This window comes from Pseudophryne corroboree, chromosome 1 (genome assembly GCF_028390025.1).
Source record: "Pseudophryne corroboree isolate aPseCor3 chromosome 1, aPseCor3.hap2, whole genome shotgun sequence".
NCBI lineage: Eukaryota > Metazoa > Chordata > Amphibia > Anura > Myobatrachidae > Pseudophryne > Pseudophryne corroboree.
Genome location: NC_086444.1, coordinates 476204800 through 476223981, shown reverse-complemented (window position 1 = coordinate 476223981; position 19182 = coordinate 476204800). Strand labels below are relative to the sequence as shown.

The 19182-nt window shown below is 43.5% G+C and overlaps 1 protein-coding gene across 4 annotated transcripts in view; it reads left to right on the top strand.

Moving 5' to 3' along the window:
• AOPEP (aminopeptidase O (putative)) overlaps positions 1-18576 on the top strand; it is a 1013974-nt gene extending 995398 nt beyond the window's left edge. For all 4 annotated transcript variants that reach the window (XM_063913752.1, XM_063913753.1, XM_063913756.1 and 1 more), the window contains 2 exons: positions 3642-3728; positions 18111-18576. In XM_063913752.1, coding sequence (XP_063769822.1) covers positions 3642-3728; positions 18111-18251 — 228 coding nt within the window. In that variant the 3' untranslated portion in view covers positions 18252-18576. The remainder of the gene's footprint in view (positions 1-3641; positions 3729-18110) is intronic.
• The last annotated feature ends 606 nt before the right edge of the window (positions 18577-19182 follow it).

Sequence of the window (19182 nt, the reverse complement as noted above, 5' to 3'; positions counted from 1 at the left end):
TGGGGCCCGCCTCTGTTCAGGGGCCCAAGCATGTAATGAGTCAAACTGGCTCATTACATGCCGCTGTGCGCTGCGGGCAACCGCTGCCCGCAGCGCACAGCCACCCGGAGAGAGAGGAGAGGAGCGGCGCGCACTGCAGCGGTACGGGGTAAGGTGGAGGACGGAGGTGAAGGAGGGAGCCGCAGCAGTGCTTTGTTACTGGTGGAGGCACTGCTGCTGCTGCTGCTCCTCTGCTTCACTATAGGCTGTCTCTGAGAACAGCCTATAGTGAAGCAGAGGGGCAGCAGCAGCAGCGCCTCCTCCTTCTTCTCTACTGCCCGGGAAGCTGCACAAGGAGCCTGAGTTAACAGAGAGGGTAAGTATAATCTTTCTTTCTTTCTTTCTTTCTTTCTTTCTTTCTTTCTTTCTTTCTTTCTTTCTGTCTCTTTCTTTCTGTCTCTTTCTTTTTTTATTTGTTGGGACTGCCTGCCGCAATGTGTAAAAAGGGGGAATCAGCCTGCCGCAATGTGTAAAAAGGGGGGACTGCCTGCCGCTATGTATAAAAATGGGGAATCTGCCTGCCGCTATGTATAAAAATGGGGAATCTGCCTGCCGCAATGTGTAAAAAGGGGGAATCTGCCTGCCGCAATGTAAAAATGGGGAATCTGCCTGCCGCAATGTGTAAAAAGGGAGAATCAGCCTGCCGTAATGTGTAAAAAGGGCACGCTGTCTGCCGTTATGTGTAAAAAGTGTATGCTGTCTGCCGTAATGTGTAAAATGGGGACGCTGTCTGCCGTAATGTGTAAAATGGGGACGCTGTCTGCCGTAATGTGTAAAAAGTGCACGCTGTCTGCCGCTATGTGTAACGAGGGCACGCTGTCTGCCGCTATGTGTAACGAGGGCACGCTGTCTGCCATTATGTGTAAAAAGTGTATGCTGTCTGCCGTAATGTGGAAAAAGGGGATGCTGTCTGCCGCTATGTGTAACGAGGGCACGCTGTCTGCCATTATGTGTAAAAAGTGTATGCTGTCTGCCGTAATGTGTAAAATGGGGACGCTGTCTGCCGTAATGTGTAAAAAGTGCACGCTGTCTGCCGCTATGTGTAACGAGGGCACGCTGTCTGCCGTTATGTGTAAAAAGTGCACGCTGTCTGCCGTTATGTGTAAAAAGGGGAATCTGTTCGCTGTAAGGTGTAAAAGGGTCTCTACCTGGTGTAGTGGTGCTACTGTGCTGTGTAATTTGAAGAATGGAGACTACTGTGCACCGTTTTATGAATTGGTATTATTTTGTGGACACACCCCTTCCCCACGAAGCCACGCCACTATGTATTTTTGCACGCGCCTACGGCGCGCACTGCCCATGGGGTGGACTTGGATGGGATGGGGGGGGGGGGCCAAAGCATTTTGTCGCACCTGGGCCCACCGCTTGCTTGTTCCGCCACTGCTTCTAGGCATGAATTCTGTTAACTGTCTACAAGAATCAAAGGACCCAGACACCCCTATGAAAAATAGGAATTCAATAAAAAGAGAGCACAATTACATGTGCAATAGTACTACTTTGTTAATCTTAAAAGACTTAATATACATAAAAATCAAAATACATGAATAAAATTATATATTAACCCTAAGCTTGATTTGGGATCCACTTAAAGTCAGAGCTCCAACATGGTACAGCCTGATTTTAAAATAATGTTGTAAGCCAAAGATGCTTAGATGAGCTTCAATTAAATTGATATTAGTACAGGTTGAGTATCCCTTATCCAAAATGCTTGGGACCAGAAGTATTTTGGATATCGGATTTTTCCGTATTTTGGAATAATTTCATACCATAATGAGATGATATGGTGATGGGACCTAAATCTAAGCACAGAATGCATTTATGTTACATATACACCTTATACACACAGCCTGAAGGTCATTTAATACAATATTTTTAATAACTTTGTGCATTAAACAAAGTTTGTGTACATTGAGCCATCAAAAAACAAAGGTGTCACTATCTCACTCTCACTCAAAAAAATCCGTATTTCGGAATATTCCGTATTTCGGAATATTTGGATATGGGATACTCAACCTGTAATATAGATCAATGAGGTAGTAGGAAACCACACTGATTGAGTGCTCAGCCAGTGCTATGCTGTCCTCCCCCACCACACATAAGATCTCACCACTTTAGAAAGAGCCAGCCGTCCCATATACTCATGGGCTTAGTCTACATCCCTGGCTTCTGTCAGTGAGTAGTGCGAATTTGTCACTTGCATGGAAAGGGAGAACGTGGCTATCACTACACTGCAGACTGTGTATGTAGTCCAGCACACTCTCTTGAGCTCCGGTCTCAGTGGAACTAACGTCCGTAATCCTTAACGCGTTTCTCCGTTGTTAATTCTTAACGGTTTCAGCAGAAAGCATATGAAATATGAGAGCATGCCCCATACCATAACATTGTTTCCGCCAAACTGAAGACTGTAAAAGAAAGAGCAGTGCTTTTGTGTTGCTGTTCGCATATCCTTACTCTACCATCAGCATGGCGTAATTTAAAATGTGACTTGTCAGACGTAATGGACCATTTTCATTAATTTACTGTCCAATTCCTGTGTTATTGAGCAGACTGGAGGGGTTTCACCCTTTGTAGTAGATAGCAATGGCCTACGGACAAGGTCACCTGTTTCTGCAGCCCGTACGGTGTACTTATGAGTGAGAGGCCATTGGAATTGGTCCCTGATTTAGATTATCTGTGACTTAAAGCACTGCTGCTCTTCTGTGGGACTGAATTGCGTGCGGCATACTCAATTCCACTCAAGTATCTAGTATCCATTTTCGAAAACAGGCCTTACGCTCAGTCCCAGTTTTTTGGCTGCTGATCCACCAGTGCAGCCGTTTTGCAAATACTCTCACCGCTGCTGCGAGTACCCACAATCCAATGTTCATCAGATCACGTTGTTTGCCCATTATTTAATGAGTGATATACCTCATTAGTCTCTGCTTACCTTTGCCTTTCCATTCTTATGGAGAGTCCTGCGTCAGCATTATCTGCAGAATAGCTACTTTGCATAAAATCTCCTGGTGATCATAAACATTTGTCCACTCAGTGTAAATGCATTAAGGGCCTGTTTCAGAGATGTACGCAATTCATTTGCAGTGGCTGTGCAAACATATGTAAATGTTGCTGCCGCCTGGATTTGTATTGATGCGCCCACTGGAAGGTTTGCAGATCCCAGCAGTAGCGTACAAAAAAGCAGCGCCCATCATAAAACAATCCAAAGATCTGATTAGCATTATGGTCACACAACATGGCTGCAGGAAGTAAGACACCAGAGACATTGCAGCTGTGTGCAGGTTAGTAGTTGCAGCCTCAAACACGCCCCCAAAATGCCCGCAGCATGCCTGCAGTTTTGCCACCACTCTCTGTTACTTCTACGTAATGGTCCCTGACTGTCATTCACTTTGAGACTAAATCCTCCCTGCAACCGCCATCGCATCTTGGAACATGCGCAGACTGCCGATAATCGCTCAACTGCAAAGAAATCAGGTTTACATACATCTCTGAATAAGGCCCATTGTTCTTAGAGCTGGTAGATGAACAGATTAGATGATTATTTAGACTTATACGCAAAACAAATTGTATGTTATCAGCTGATTATATTTATTTCATTTCTTGTATAGGTTCGACATAGATGGTGTGAGCTGGTTATAAAGCATAAGTATACAGCAGCATACAAGGATGTGGAAACCTTCCTACTGCAGGACCAGGTGCGTGAAACAGTGTCATTGTCAGTGACCAGTAACTCACATGACTGGCACTATTTTGTAGTTGACTGCTTAAAGTCATTTACTACCAATAACATTTTTCATGACAAACTCGCAATAGGAAACTGGCTAAAAAAGACATATTCTTGTTTTGATCTTTGGGGATTATTTAAGAATGACTGTGTTGTTAATAGCACATTTAGGGGGTCATTCAGGTGCCTGATACTATCAGTGCAAAGTACAGATCTTCCAAGGAAGCAGCAGTGATAACACCTCCCTGAATGACCCCCTTAGTGTATTGCTGTGTGAGTAGTGTGTTAGTGTGTTGGACAGTGAAATGAACTGTAATGCTGATTGCTGTATTTAATGTGCTTGGTAAGAAAATATATCATAGCATTAAAACTACATAGCTATCTGGGCTAAACAGGACAGCACATGACTGGATGGGAGTCTGATAATACATCTCATTGTTTGTTTGTTTGTTTGTTTGTTTGTTGAGCTTAATCAGCCATGCCTGTTGGGTATTACATCGAAAATACTATGTAACATTCTGTTTATTTATTTCATTTTATTTATATTACTTCAGTTTGTATTTTTTCTTCTTTCTTGTACAGGTAGTCATATTGGATATTTAGGGGGGTAGCAACCAATCGTCTTCTAAATGTCATTTTTCAAACATAGCCTGTAACATGTAAATTAGGAGCTGATTGGTTAGTACTTTATCTCTCACAATTTTATCTCTTTCCAAGCTTTGATCAATAGTCCCCTTAATCATACCAGTTTACCACTTTATTTGCTTCAATTGGCAAATTGGTTATTTGGGCAGTCCATGGTATAGTGGTAGTCAGGACCGTAACTAGGTGTGGCTACAAGGGATTGGATGTGTGGCTGCACACTGCATGGATCTGCTCGATTATGGTGCTGGTTATTTTTTTATGGGGTACAGGTAGCTTCATATAGTCAGAAATCTCAGAGTTTTTATGCAGGCTCAAGTGGTTCGGCGGGTGGTGTGCTTTGCTGGGAAGGAGCTGGTTACGGAATGGATTGAGTGCATGAATGTGTGTCCAAATCCATTTTCTTCCAGTGTTTCACAACTGTATGTGTATAAGATATATATATATATATATATATATATATATATTGGAAGTGACATCATAGCATGGGCTTTGTCTGGGATCAGTTTTTGTCATGTCCCTTTCCCCGAGGCATGTGCCTGATGTCCCTATTGGAAAATGAGGAGGGGGGCGCCAATTCTCTTTCTGGCACGGGGAACCAAAAAGTCTAGTTACGGCTCTGGCATGCTTGCCAACATTGGTAGATGGTAAGGAGGGACTCCCTGGCATGGTGAAGACGTGGCCTATAGAAAGGAGCGTGGCTTAGCAGGAGTGCTGCTGTTGCAAGCCACGCCCTCGTTTTCCATCACTGTAGGTGGGGCAGCCTCCCAACTGCTAAGCTCCAAACCCCCCTCACCTCCTCCCCCCCGGAACATGCGGGCCACGGGTGGGATAGCGGGACAGTTAAAAGAAGAAAGGGGGAAAAAACAGGACTGTCCCGCAAAAATAGGGACAGTTGGGAGTTATGGACTCTAGTGGTAATACCACAGCAAGGACTACTGATTACCAAGGGATAAGCAATGCTGTTTCTCATCACACAGGATGCAGCCCACAGTAAAATGATATCACATATAATTTATTTTTATTGTTGGCATCATGGATGCAATGACTGTCACTTTGTAATTAACCCTTCTGGCCGAGGTGATAATTTTATTGATTCTGTTGTTAAGTGCCTCTCTGTTGATTTGGAAAGACATTACAGAGGCAAGATAAAGGGTAGATGTTGCAGGCTGCACAGGGCTGTCATCTGATGTCATCTTATCTACACATGTAAGTTTGTGCTTGTGCTGCAAACTTTGTAGACAAGCATAAGGGATCATTCAAATTTGTAATGTCATATTTTAGAAATTTGCATAAACTTTTTTTTTTAGGAAGCTTAAATATGAAAGAAATGCAATATTTTGTGAATTGTACTGTTATTTTCCCATTCTCTCAGTAAATGTGCATTATGCCATGCTTCTAGCGGTCTGTTAATGGTTTTATTAAGTAAATATACTTCCTTATTCACAGGATACTTGTTTAAATATCACATTGTGAATAACAGGCTCAGCGAGCAGAGCATTTCCATTAACATCTACTTTTTTTTGCTCTCCTTTTACACAACACGCTACTTTAAGCACAGACTTGCCCCCTGCCAACATCACTCCTTCATGTGGTTCCTTCACTGTCAATGGTGCTGAGCAACTGGGCCAGCCTAGAAGCATAGAGAATAGAGCTGTGAGTGCTGCTGGACAAGTAGTTCCCCATTTAATAGTGATTGTGTGTAAAGTGGAACTTAGTAGGGGAGATCAGTGGTAGTTTTGATGGCAGTCGCTGCACTGTTTGAGACAGTTTGTGGAGGGTAAAGTGGCTGCATGGAACAATAGATTCCAATAGGTTGACCATGTAATTTACCTCTTAAGCTGTACGCAAATGCGCTTTTGCCGAGGTCCTCAGAAAGTGGCCACACCAGGACATGAGATTCTTGTGTGGGTGTCATAAATAACACCTCCAGTGGCTGTGGATAATCCTGTGAAATGCTGCAATCAGCAACCTAATTGTATGAGTCACTAGATACTCTATACTTCATGCTACCAGCAAAGATGTGCTGGCATCTAAGAACAGGTAACCTCTAATAAAGGGAGCTGTACTGATATTCTTCTTCTTCTCCTCATCCTCCTCCTTCTCCTCCTACTCCTTCTTCTCCTCCTACTTTATTTATATGGTGCAACAAGGGGTCCGCAGCACTTTACAAAGTACAGAAACAGTATGGGCAAATGAAGAAAAAGTGACTTACAGTACAGAACATTGCAGGACGTGGACATGGTTTATAAACATTGCTGCATCAGTAGTCATAATGCTCAGATAAGCAGCAGACCGGCAGTACCCAAGGATTAGCTACTGTAGTAGGGAGTAGATGATGATATAAGTGAGGGCCCTCTAACACAGTTAGCTGTACTGACATCTAAGTACAGGTAACATCAAATGAAAGGTGCTGTACTGGCACATACTGTAAGTACAGGTAATATTTATTTATTAACAGTTTTTTATATAGCGCAGCAAATTCCATTGCCCTTTACAATTGGAAACAATAGTGATAAAATAAAACAATTGGAAACAACAGTGATAAAACAAAACTGGATAATCTATGGGGAAGTAGGCCTTGATACACAAGGATAGATGCTGTCTATTGCATAATGGTCCACCACATGGCAAAGGTTTTTGGTGAACTGTCTGATGTTGGGCAGGGGTCAGAAGAATGGGAAATAAAAGAAAGAGAAAAAATTTGATATGTGTGGACTATACAGTGGGGATATAACTGGATAGGAAAGTTTATGAAGGTTATATAAGCGGTTCTGGAATTTGAAAAGCTTACCTGAAGAGTGAAGGACATATTCACATATACTAACACAGTAGAAATCTTTTGAAGTAATTGAGATTCTGTAAGAGGTATAATTCGACTCTAAGGGGGTAATCCAATTAACCACGGGGAAAATCTCCAGGTTTCAAGCCCAGAGCTATTCAATAAAATGACCTTTTTCCCATGCAGTAAATGAGTGTTCCCGCTAGGCTGTTTCAGAGGTGCCGTGCCCTGCCTGATTTCAAAATGTGCCCTACCCTTATCACGGCGTCCCGGCTAAAGCATCCTACCCTTCTGGCCACGGGTGGAAAAATTTGCGGTTATTGATCACCGCCAGGTGAATAGATGTAAAATCTATTCACAGTGAGGGGAGAGCTTGTGGGCAGCCCAACATGTCCGTAAGTGCTGGGCACCCCCCCAAAAGTTATGAACAGGGGTTGCGTTTTGAGACCATATCCCCTCCCCTAGCAGCTGCACCCCCATTTTGAGAACGGTTGCACCTTTGACACATTAAGAATTTCACCCTTGTCGACCAGTGCCCTGCCCGCAGTTCAGTCTAGCGTGAACACTAATGTAAACAGTGTTAACGCATACTAGCCCATACATTCTTCATACAGTGTGTAATGTATGGGTTTTCCCGCCTATTGAAATGTTCTCCCTCAGGAGTCAAAGAACAGGGCACATCCTGCCAATTGAATCTGGCAGAGCACAGTTAACTGCATGGTAGACCCAATGGGTAATTGAACTCCCGCTAATAATTGAAACATTTATTTCATTTTTAAACTTGGTAGAATATTGGCATGATACACAAATAGTATTATGAAAACATCTGTTTTGTGATAAGGGGTGGTACTTTATATGAGTAAAGTTATGGAAATATATTGGGGGTGGGGGGAGATCCAGTTTCTTAGTGGAATAGTCCCTTTCACAGAGATGTGATATTCCAGAGGTGTGGTCCTCAAGTTCCACCTCTGCGTTGCCATTCCACTCTGTATTTTTAATTTAGCATTTTTCTAATAGTCTTGTAATACAGCAGGCACATACACTCATTGGGCCTCATTCATTGGGCCTCATTCAGATGTGGTTGCTGATGCGATTGCTGTTGCTATTTTTTGCCGTCCTCAATTGCGAGTATATGCTAATATGGAAAGTCATAGAAACATACATAGAAACATAGAATTTGACGGCAGATAAGAACCACTTGGCCCATCTAGTCTGCCCCTTTTTTTTTATCCTTTACGCAATCTTAACCCTTTTTGAACCTTAATTCTTTGTAAGGATATTCATATGCCTATCCCAAGCATGTTTAAATTGCTCTACAGTCTTAGCCTCTACCACCTCTGATGGGAGGCTATTCCACTTATCCACTACCCTTTCTGTGAAGTAATTTTTCCTTAAATTTCCGTGGGCACACTTGCCGCAGCAGCTTTTGCATAATTAAGATGCACAGCCGCAAAGAAGAGAGTGGCTACATCTATATGCACGGGCAGAAAACGCTGTCTAAACAGCCGTGACACACCTACGTTTATCCGACCGTTCCCCGTTTCCACCCCCAAACGCTGTCTACTTGTCACTCGCTTTGAGCCTAATCCCTCGTTGCCAGTGATATCGCAATTCAATTGCTGTGTATGTGCACAATGTGGCTCAGACGCATACGCAGTATGAAAATGGCCGACTTGCGTACTTCAGCAACTTTGTGACTGCATCTGATTTAGGCCCCTTGTGCGGAGTGGTGTAGTGGGAATGAATCTGCAAAGCTTTTCTCTCATGCAAAACGAGGCCGCATTACAGAACATTTTGACAATTTCACCCATTCCTTTTTCCTAGTATATAGGTTCATAGTTTTCAGATCTAGCACAGACTATTTTCTGTTGCTCTATCAGTCATTGATTTATATATATTTTCTGTCTGATTCAGGAATCACATACTTTTAAGTCTTGTAATTTTCCTAAAATGATGATGAAAGTACAAAGCAATAAACCCGCCCACTCATCTTGTCCTGGTTCAGTGAGTGTTCCCACTGATATGTCATACGTATTGCGGTCTTTGGTGTAGCACCGTTGTATTCAAGGTACACTGTACATTGTGTCCCAATCTGTTTTCTCTATATCCATGAAAGTCCTACCTGTGTCCTTCAGTATGCTTCCTGGTAGTTGGGTTACTTCAGATGAGACACAGTGAACAGACAGGCCTCAGAAAAATCCTCAAAATATCAATTTGATTCCCACCTTTGTATTGCGCATAGTAGATGTTTATTGTATTTTGTAAGACCCTTCTAATGTTATTCTAAATCTACCAAGTAGATCCTAGAGTTAGACACTTGAGAGTTAAAATGTGTCACTAAAGTGAGAAAAGCCAGAGCAGGTCTTTAAATCCCATGTGTATTCCAGTGGTAGATTGGCTGGCCCTCGTCAGCGCTGAAGCACAGACCACAGGACTGTCAGTTCTGGGGAAAATACAATATTACCTTGTTGATTTGTTTTCAGATTGAATTCACCTCAGTTATTATAGAAAATAAAATACATTGAAATAAGGAGAAAGATCAAAACTCCGCTTTTAAAACAGTTTGTCTTTCTCCTAATTAAGAAGGACACTTCATATTAGGGATATTTATGGCTTCATGGCTTGGTTTTATATTTGAAATGTTAAGTGACCCATATATCAGCAATCACAAAAAAAGATTCACTGCTTCTGCCTTTTTCCTCCCAATCCACCGGCACCCATTCATTGCAGATATTTTAATGTTATTCACATATCATTTCTCTATCGTCCTAAGTGGATGCTGGGGTTCCTGAAAGGACCATGGGGAATAGCGGCTCCGCAGGAGACAGGGCACAAAAAAGTAAAGCTTTTACCAGATCAGGTGGTGTGCACTGGCTCCTCCCCCTATGACCCTCCTCCAGACTCCAGTTAGATTTTGTGCCCGAACGAGAAGGGTGCAATCTAGGTGGCTCTCCTAAAGAGCTGCTTAGAGAAAGTTTAGCTTAGGTTTTTTACTTTACAGTGAGTCCTGCTGGCAACAGGATCACTGCAACGAGGGACTTAGGGGAGAAGTAGTGAACTCACCTGCGTGCAGAGTGGATTTGCTGCTTGGCTACTGGACACTAGCTCCAGAGGGACGATCACAGGTACAGCCTGGATGGTCACCGGAGCCGCGCCGCCGGCCCCCTTGCAGACGCTGAAGAGAGAAGAGGTCCAAAATCGGCGGCTGAAGACTCCTGAGTCTTCATAAAGGTAGCGCACAGCACTGCAGCTGTGCGCCATTTTCCTCTCAGCACACTTCACACAACAGTCACTGAGGGTGCAGAGCGCTGGGGGGGGCGCTCTGAGAGGCAAATAAAAACCTTATTAGAGGCAAAAAATACCTCACATATAGCCCACAGAGGCTATATGGAGATATTTAACCCCTGCCTAACTTCAAAAATAGCGGGAGACGAGCCCGCCGTAAAAGGGGCGGGGCCTATCTCCTCAGCACACAGCGCCATTTTCTCTCACAGAAAAGCTGGAGAGAAGGCTCCCAGGCTCTCCCCTGCACTGCACTACAGAAACAGGGTTAAAACAGAGAGGGGGGGCACTGATTTTGGCGATATTGTATATATATAAAAGATGCTATAAGGGAGAAACACTTATATAAGGTTGTCCCTATATAATTATAGCGTTTTTGGTGTGTGCTGGCAGACTCTCCCTCTGTCTCCCCAAAGGGCTAGTGGGTCCTGTCCTCTGTCAGAGCATTCCCGGTGTGTGTGCTGTGTGTCGGTACGTGTGTGTCGACATGTATGAGGACGATGTTGGTGAGGAGGCGGAGAAATTGCCTGTAATGGTGATGTCACTCTCTAGGGAGTCGACACCGGAATGGATGGCTTATTTAGAGAATTACGTGAGAATGTCAACACGCTGCAAGGTCGGTTGACGACATGAGACGGCCGACAATCTATTAGGACCGGTCCAGGCGTCTCAGAAACACCGTCAGGGGTTTTAAAAACGCCCATTTACCTCAGTCGGTCGACACAGACACAGACACGGACACTGAATACAGTGTCGACGGTGAATAAACAAACGTATTTCTCATTAGGGCCACACGTTAAGGGCAATGAAGGAGGTGTTACGTGTTTCTGATACTACAAGTACCACAAGAAAGGGTATTATGTGGGAGTGGAAAAAACTACCTGTAGTTTTCCTGAATCAGATAAAATAAAATGAAGTGTGTGATGATGCGTAGGGTTACCCCGATAGCAAATATTGGCGTTATACCCTTTCCCGCCAGAAATTAGGGTACGTTGGGAAACACCCCTTAGGGTGATAAGGCGCTCACACGCTTATCAAGTGGCGTTACCGTCTCCAGATACGGCCGCCCTCAAGGAGCCAGCTGATAGGAAGCTGGAAAAATATCCTAAAAAGTATATACACACATACGGTGGTTATACTGCGACCAGCGATCGCCATCAGCCTGGAGATGCAGTGCTGGGTTGGCTTGGTCGGATTCCCTGACTGAAAATATTTTATTCATGTAGAGCATTTAATAGGATGCATTCTATATATATGTATGTGAGATGCACAGAGGGATATTTGCTCTCTGGCATCAAGATAAGTGCGTTGTCCATATCTCCCAGAAGATGTCAGGGACACGACAGTGGTCAGGTGATACAGATCCCATACGGCAGATGGAAGTATTGCTGTATAAAGGGAAGGAGTTATTTGGGGGTCGGTCCATCGGACCTGGGGACCACAGCAACAGCTGGGAAATCCAACCTTTTTTACCCCAAGTTACATCTCAGCTAAAAAAGACACCGTCTTTTCAGCCTCAATCTTTCCTTTCCCATGAGGGCATGCAGGCAAAAGGCCAGTCATATCTGCCCAGACATAGAGGTAAGGGAAGTAGACTGCAGCAGGCAGCCCTTTCCCAGGAAAAGAAGCCCTCCACCGCGTCTGCCAAGTCCTCAGCATGACGCTGGGGCCGTGCAAGCGGACTCAAGGTGGGGGGGTAGTCTCAAGAGTCTCAGGGCGCAGTGGGATCACTCGCAAGTTGACCCCTAGATCGTACGAGTATTATCCCAGGGGTAAAGATTGGAGAGTCGAGACATCTTCTCCTCGCAGGTTCCTGAAGTCTGCTTTACCAACGGCTCCCTCCGACAGGGAGGCAGCATTGGAAACAATTCACAAGCTGTATATCCAGCAGGTGATAATCAAAGTACCCCTCCTACGACAAGGAAAAGGGTATTATTTTTCCACACTATATTGTGGTACTGAAGCCAGACGGCTTGGTGACACATAGTCTAAATCTAAAATGTTTTGAACACTTACATAAAAGGTTCAAATCGAGATAAAGTCACTCAGAGCAGTGATAGCGAACCGAAAAAAAAGGGGACTATATGGTGTCCCTGGACATCAAGGATTACCTCCATGTCCAAATTTTGTCCTTCTCATCAAGGGTACCTCTGGTTCGTGGTACAGAACTGTCAATATCAGTTTCAGACGATGCCGTTTGAATTATCCACGGCACCCCGGGCCTTTTTACCAAGGTAATGGCCGAAAAGATGTTTCTTCAAAGAAAAAAGGCATCTAAATTATCCCTTACTTGCACGACCTAAAAAGGGCAAGTTCCAGAGAACAGTTGGAGGTCGGAAGAGCACTATCTAAAGTAGTTCTTCGACGGCACGACTGGATTCTAAATATTCCAAGAATCGCAGCTGTTTTCCGACGATACGTCTGCTGTTCCTAGGGATGATTCTGGACACGGTTCAGAAAAAGGTTTTTCTTCCCGAGGAAAAAGCCAAGGAGTTATCCGACCTGTCAGGAACCTCCTAAAACCAGGAAAGGTGTCTGTACATCAATGCACAAGAGTCCTGGGAAAAATGGTGGCTTTTTACGAAGCAATTCCATTCGGCAGATTCCATGCAAGAATTTTCCAAAGGGATCTGTTGGACAAATGGTCAGGGTCGCATCCTCAGATGCACCTGCGAATAACCCTGTCGCCAAGGACAAGGGTATATCTTCTGTGGTGGTTGCAAAAGGCTCATCTATTGGAGGGCCGCAGATTCGGCATACAGGATTTGATCCTGGTGACCACGGACGCCAGCCTGAGAGGTTGGGGAGCAGTCACACAAGGAAGAAACTTCCAGGGGGTATGGACGAACCTGGAAAAGTCTCTTCACATAAACATTCTGGTACTAAGAGCAATCTAAAATGCTCTAAGCCAGGCGGAACCACTCCTGCAAGGAAAACCGGTGTTGATTCAGTCGGACAACATCACGGCGGTCGCCCATGTAAACAGACAGGGCGGCACAAGAAGCAGGAGTGCAATGGCAGAAGCTGCCAAGATTCTTCGCTGGGCGGAGAATCACGTAATAGCACTGTCAGCAGTGTTCTTCCCGGGCGTGGACAACTGGGAAGCAGACTTCCTCAGCAGACACGATATTCACCCGGGAGAGGGGGGTCTTCATCCAGAAGTCTTCCACATGCTAATAAACTGTTGGGAAAGACCAATGGTAGACATGATGGCGTCTCGCCTCAACAAGAAACTGGACAAGTATTGCGCCAGGTCAAGAGATCCACAGGCAATAGCTGTGGACGCACTGGTAACACCTTGGGTGTACAAATCAGTATATGTGTTTCCTCCTCTGCCTCTCATACCAAAGGTATTGAAGATTATACGGTGAGGAGGAGTAAGAACAATACTAGTGGCTCCGGATTGGCCAAGAAGGACTTGGTACCCGGAACTTCAAGAGTTGGTCACGGACGACCCGTGCCCTCTACTTCTGAGAAGGGACCTGCTACAACAGGGTCCCTGTCTCTTTCAAGACTTACCGCGGCTGCGTTTGACGGCATGGCGGTTGAACGCCAGATCCTAAAAGGGAAAGGCATTCCAGAAGAAGTCATTCCTACCTTGATTAAGGCAAGGAAGGAAGTCACCGCGAAACATTATCACCGCATTTGGCGAAAATATGTCGCGTGGTGCGAGGATCGGAGTGTTCCGACGGAGGAATTTCAACTGGGTCGTTTCCTACATTTCCTACAATCAGGATTGTCTATGGGTCTCAAATTGAGATCTATTAAGGTTCAAATTTCGGCCCTGTCAATATTCTTCCAAAAAGAATTGGCCTCAGTTCCTGAGGTACAGACTTTTGTTAAAGGAGTACTGCATATACAGCCTCCTGTGGTGCCTCCGGTGGCACCGTGGGATCTAAATGTAGTTTTAGATTTCCTCAAATCCCATTGGTTTGAACCATTGAAAAAGGTGGATTTTAAATATCTCACATGGAAAGTGACTATGTTACTGGCCCTGGCTTCCGCCAGGAGAGTATCTAAATTGGCGGCTTTATCTTATAAAAGCCCTTATCTAATCTTCCATTCGGATAGGGCAGAACTGAGGACTCGTCCGCATTTTCTCCCTAAGGTGGTATCAGCGTTTCACCTGAACCAACCTATTGTGGTGCCTGCGGCCACTGGCGACTTGGAGGACTCCAAGTTGTTGGACGTTGTCAGAGCCTTAAAAATATACATTTCAAGGACGGCTGAAGTCAGAAAATCTGACTCGCTGTTGATACTATATGCACCCAACAAGTTGGGTGCCCCTGCTTCTAAGCAGACGATTGCTCGTTGGATTTGTAACACAATTCAACTTGCTCATTCTGTGGCAGGCCTGCCACAGCCTAAATCTGTTAAGGCCCATTCCACAAGGAAGGTGGGCTCATCTTGGGCGGCTGCCCGAGGGGTCTCGGCATTACAATTCTGTCGAGCAGCTACGTGGTCGGGGGAAAACACGTTTGTAAAATTCTACAAATTTGATACCCTGGCAAAAGAGGACTTGGAATTCTCTCATTCGGTGCTGCAGAGTCATCCGCACTCTCCCGCCCGTTTGGGAGCTTTGGTATAATCCCCATGGTCCTTTCAGGAACCCCAGCATCCACTTAGGACGATAGAGAAAATAAGAATTTACTTACCGATAATTCTATTTCTCGGAGTCCGTAGTGGATGCTGGGCGCCCATCCCAAGTGCGGATTATCTGCAATACTGTACATAGTTATTGTTAACAAATTCGGGTTATATTGTTAAGGAGCCATCTTTAAGAGGCTCTTTCTGTTATCATACTGTTAACTGGGTTTAGATCACAAGTTGTACGGTGTGATTGGTGTGGCTGGTATGAGTCTTACCCGGGATTCAAATTGCCTCCCTTATTGTGTACGCTCGTCCGGGCACAGTACCTAACTGGAGTCTGGAGGAGGGTCATAGGGGGAGGAGCCAGTGCACACCACCTGATCTGGTAAAAGCTTTACTTTTTTGTGCCCTGTCTCCTGCGGAGCCGCTATTCCCCATGGTCCTTTCAGGAACCCCAGCATCCACTACGGACTCCGAGAAATAGAATTATCGGTAAGTAAATTCTTATTTTTCATCCACAACAGATCAGCAAATCAGGAAGGTGCCCATTTTATTAGTAAAATACTAACAATGGTCTGCAAATCAGTTGATTGTGTACCATACACTAGCAATCTACAGCTCCAATTGGTCAGTGAAATCCAGCATGTTGGACAACCTGATTTACTAATTATTATCACTTCTTGGTTGGAGTCAGCGCTTGGTGAACCCAAAGAAAAAAGACTCCAGACACTGACTGTGTTACACAGGACCTGTCTGCGCGTATTGATGCAAGATGTATGAGGACACATCTGTACTACCGATGTGTCCTTTTACCCCTATCCCTTTTGTGCCAGTCACTTGTATTCGGCCTGTTTAACCTGAATTGTGTGCTTTTTCCCCAATTTTGCGTCTTACTTTGCTTATAGTGTACTAGGTGCATAGGATTAGTGTTTTGGCACGGCTAAGTAGCAAAAAGTCTGTGGAGTGCTAAATGGGGCTACTTGGTGTGATTTGAGGATAGGTGTATGTGGCCACATCTGTATGTAAATTAGGACAGCTATGCAATACACATGTTGCAGGACAGTACTGGTGTCGTTCACTGTCGTGTTTCATGCCTGCTAAGGAATATTGCAGCAAATGCAGTGAGACTGTATAGCATGCATGGTATCATATGTGCCATAACTGACATTTATGAACTGGTAAACTTGTACAAAATATATATGCTAGCCAACATTTTTAAACTATTTTCTGAGATACTTTGCATGGGGCAGATGAACTGAGAAAAGTGTGTGTGGTATATCTCATACAGATGGGGCATAAAACCAATGGAATGTGCCACTGCACACGTGCTACAAGTCTCGTGTGTGTGCTGGGTTTCTATAGAAATATACTATCTATATACTGCCTGCCAATGCATGCTCAAAGAAAACTCCATCTGGTCAGAACAGCAGGGGTTTACAGAACATGGCACTGGCTGAGAGTTAGTTATACCATAGTTAAAGAAAGGTGCAATTAAAAAAAAAATCACACTGGCTCCATGAAAATGTTTCCGGTACCTATTGTACAACATCTAAACCCAAATGAAAAGGGATGGGGCAAGTTATGAGGAAAGAAGGCTAACAATACAGAGGTTAAAGTTACTCGTTCTCCTTGTCCAAAGGTGCCAGAAACTCCATTAAATACACCATGTCAGTGAAACTGTCAATCACCTAGTGCTATCATTTGTATGTATGCAGATAGACCCTAATGTAATGTTATGGGCATGTGTGGTTCTTTAACCTTTGAAAGGACCATACACAGCCATTTTTCATATGTAGTAACCTGAACAATACTGTACATTGAATTAAAGAAATGAAATTACACTAATCTGTAATTCATATAATCGCATATCAGCGTGCATTTTACTAAAAGATAAACTGTAAAAAGTTCTAAAAACAGGTATTGTAATTATTGTGACATTTGAGTGACCAGATTATCCATGAGCACTGGAAAGTTATGCTGGGCATATACTATGCCAATGGATTCGGCAACAACTAGATCCGCAGATAGAGTGGCTGATTTTGTCAGGCCAAACATCACAAATGGGTGGGTGTTTGAATTTGCCCACCTGGTTGGGACGTAATTTTTGGTGTTTCCTGCTTACTGTCGCCAGGTTGGTCTTACACACAGCCAGATATGCCAATATATATAATCATCGGCTGTGCTGCAGGGCCAACCTGATATGCCTGTGAACTTTATCATTCACAGGCATATCGGGTGTACACATGCACCAACGAACTACCGATAATAGAGTTTGTGCTCGAATTAACAATATATCTTTCAGGTTTGTACCCAGATGTAGTGTAAGTATACAACTGTTACAAAACAATTCTGCAGATAGGTTTCTATCTATCAACCTGTTATGTATATTGTCTTTCAAGTGTCTGGTCATACGTGCAAGTGGAATCGCAAGTAGAAAGCAACTTAGCAGCACACAACTTTTGTACATAACAGGCCTGCAGGTGTTTTGTGATCGCCATACATTTCACAGAGGTAGTCACATAATGTAGAGGAGGTCATATCATGTGGAAGGAGCTTAAGACACAAAAATAAGATCAAATTCTGTCTTGTATTCTATTTTATTATCTAACAAGCTTCATCTGCTGGTCTGCTGTTACTCAGTAGGAGCTGGGCCCATAGAAAATAAGATCCAGGCACAAAGGGACATAAAGCAGCTAATATAATGTAGGCCCAATGGGGCATAAAGCTGGAATAATTAGGGTCTATAAGTGAATACCACATATATATGGCAGGTACGTACAACACATACCATTTTAACCAAATGAAAATTCTGTACCGGTACAAAGGTTTTATTTAGTTTTAATTTGTACAGCAAATAATAAGTGTATTTTGCATGTCTCTATGGAAACATTAAGACATGTTAAAGGTTTTAATAGAAGGACTAGTTTGTCATCATAGCGAGTACTGAAGGGTGAGTGCACAGTGGGGTGTGTGAATGGGATAGGGGCCTGTGTAGTGTGTTTGAGTACAGGATTGTCTTCATACAGAAGTGTTTACTTGTTCTTTTCTTCTCAACAGGCCATGGGTGTGTATCTCTATGGAGAATTAATGGTGAATGAAGATGCCAGACAGCAAGAACTTGCACACAAATGCTTTGCTGCTGTCAGAGATCAAATGGATGTATCCTGTGTAAAAGTGGTGGGAGAAATGTTGTTTTAATGGATTGACTTCCATAGAACAATGCCGTGACTGAAACGGCCAAGCTCTCAGTGTGGTCATGTTGATGCAAGTTAAACTGGATAGGATTAAGTACTGAACTATGGTGGATTACTCGTTCTAGAACAAGGCCATATTTGGAGCCTGGCCTCCAGCACATTACCTCAGTGCTAGACCAGAAGCACATGTTGTGTGGCATGTTTCAAAGTGTAAGTGGAATGAAAATAGTGGTAATCCTAGTCTCAGACTGTCTGTAATGTCTCATGTAGTATTTTTATATTTCTATGCAGTAGATATAAATAAAATACATTTTTACTGTCTTTTATAAGATGCAACATGTGCCTTAATATCTATGTGCCGCCTCTTGGTATTCCATCTGTTAAAGTAAAACCAGACGAATTACATCTGCCAACAGTCTGCTGGGAATTGTAGTCGGACAACAGATGAAAATGTCTGCCTATTTCAAATTAGGGACATTTATATTGTTCCTTTAAAAAAAAAAATGACATTATATTCTTACATAATTTGAATTGTATTACATTTTAAAAATATACAGTTGTCAGGATAAATGGTTCACTTTTCAGTAACTGACTTTGTATAATGATGTTCTAGATGTGGCCTTCACTTACACAATATTTGAATACCCCGAGGTAACCTTACTGGTGTTTGCACATGCAAGTTTAACACATATTCAGTTTGGTTTGGTATGAAGGTCTTCTGTAGTGCAGCATTTTTCAGATACTTGTCTAATGAAATAACACATTTGACAGACTTGCTGTCCACATCGCATTTCTTTGTTGAACATTTCAGTTATCGAAAGATAGTGACATTGGGTGGGGCAGAGATTATTTATGGTATTAACTATAGACAGAGGTACTAAACCATTTTAAACATTTATTTCTTGAAACATTTTAATAGAATGAACAGCACTTTT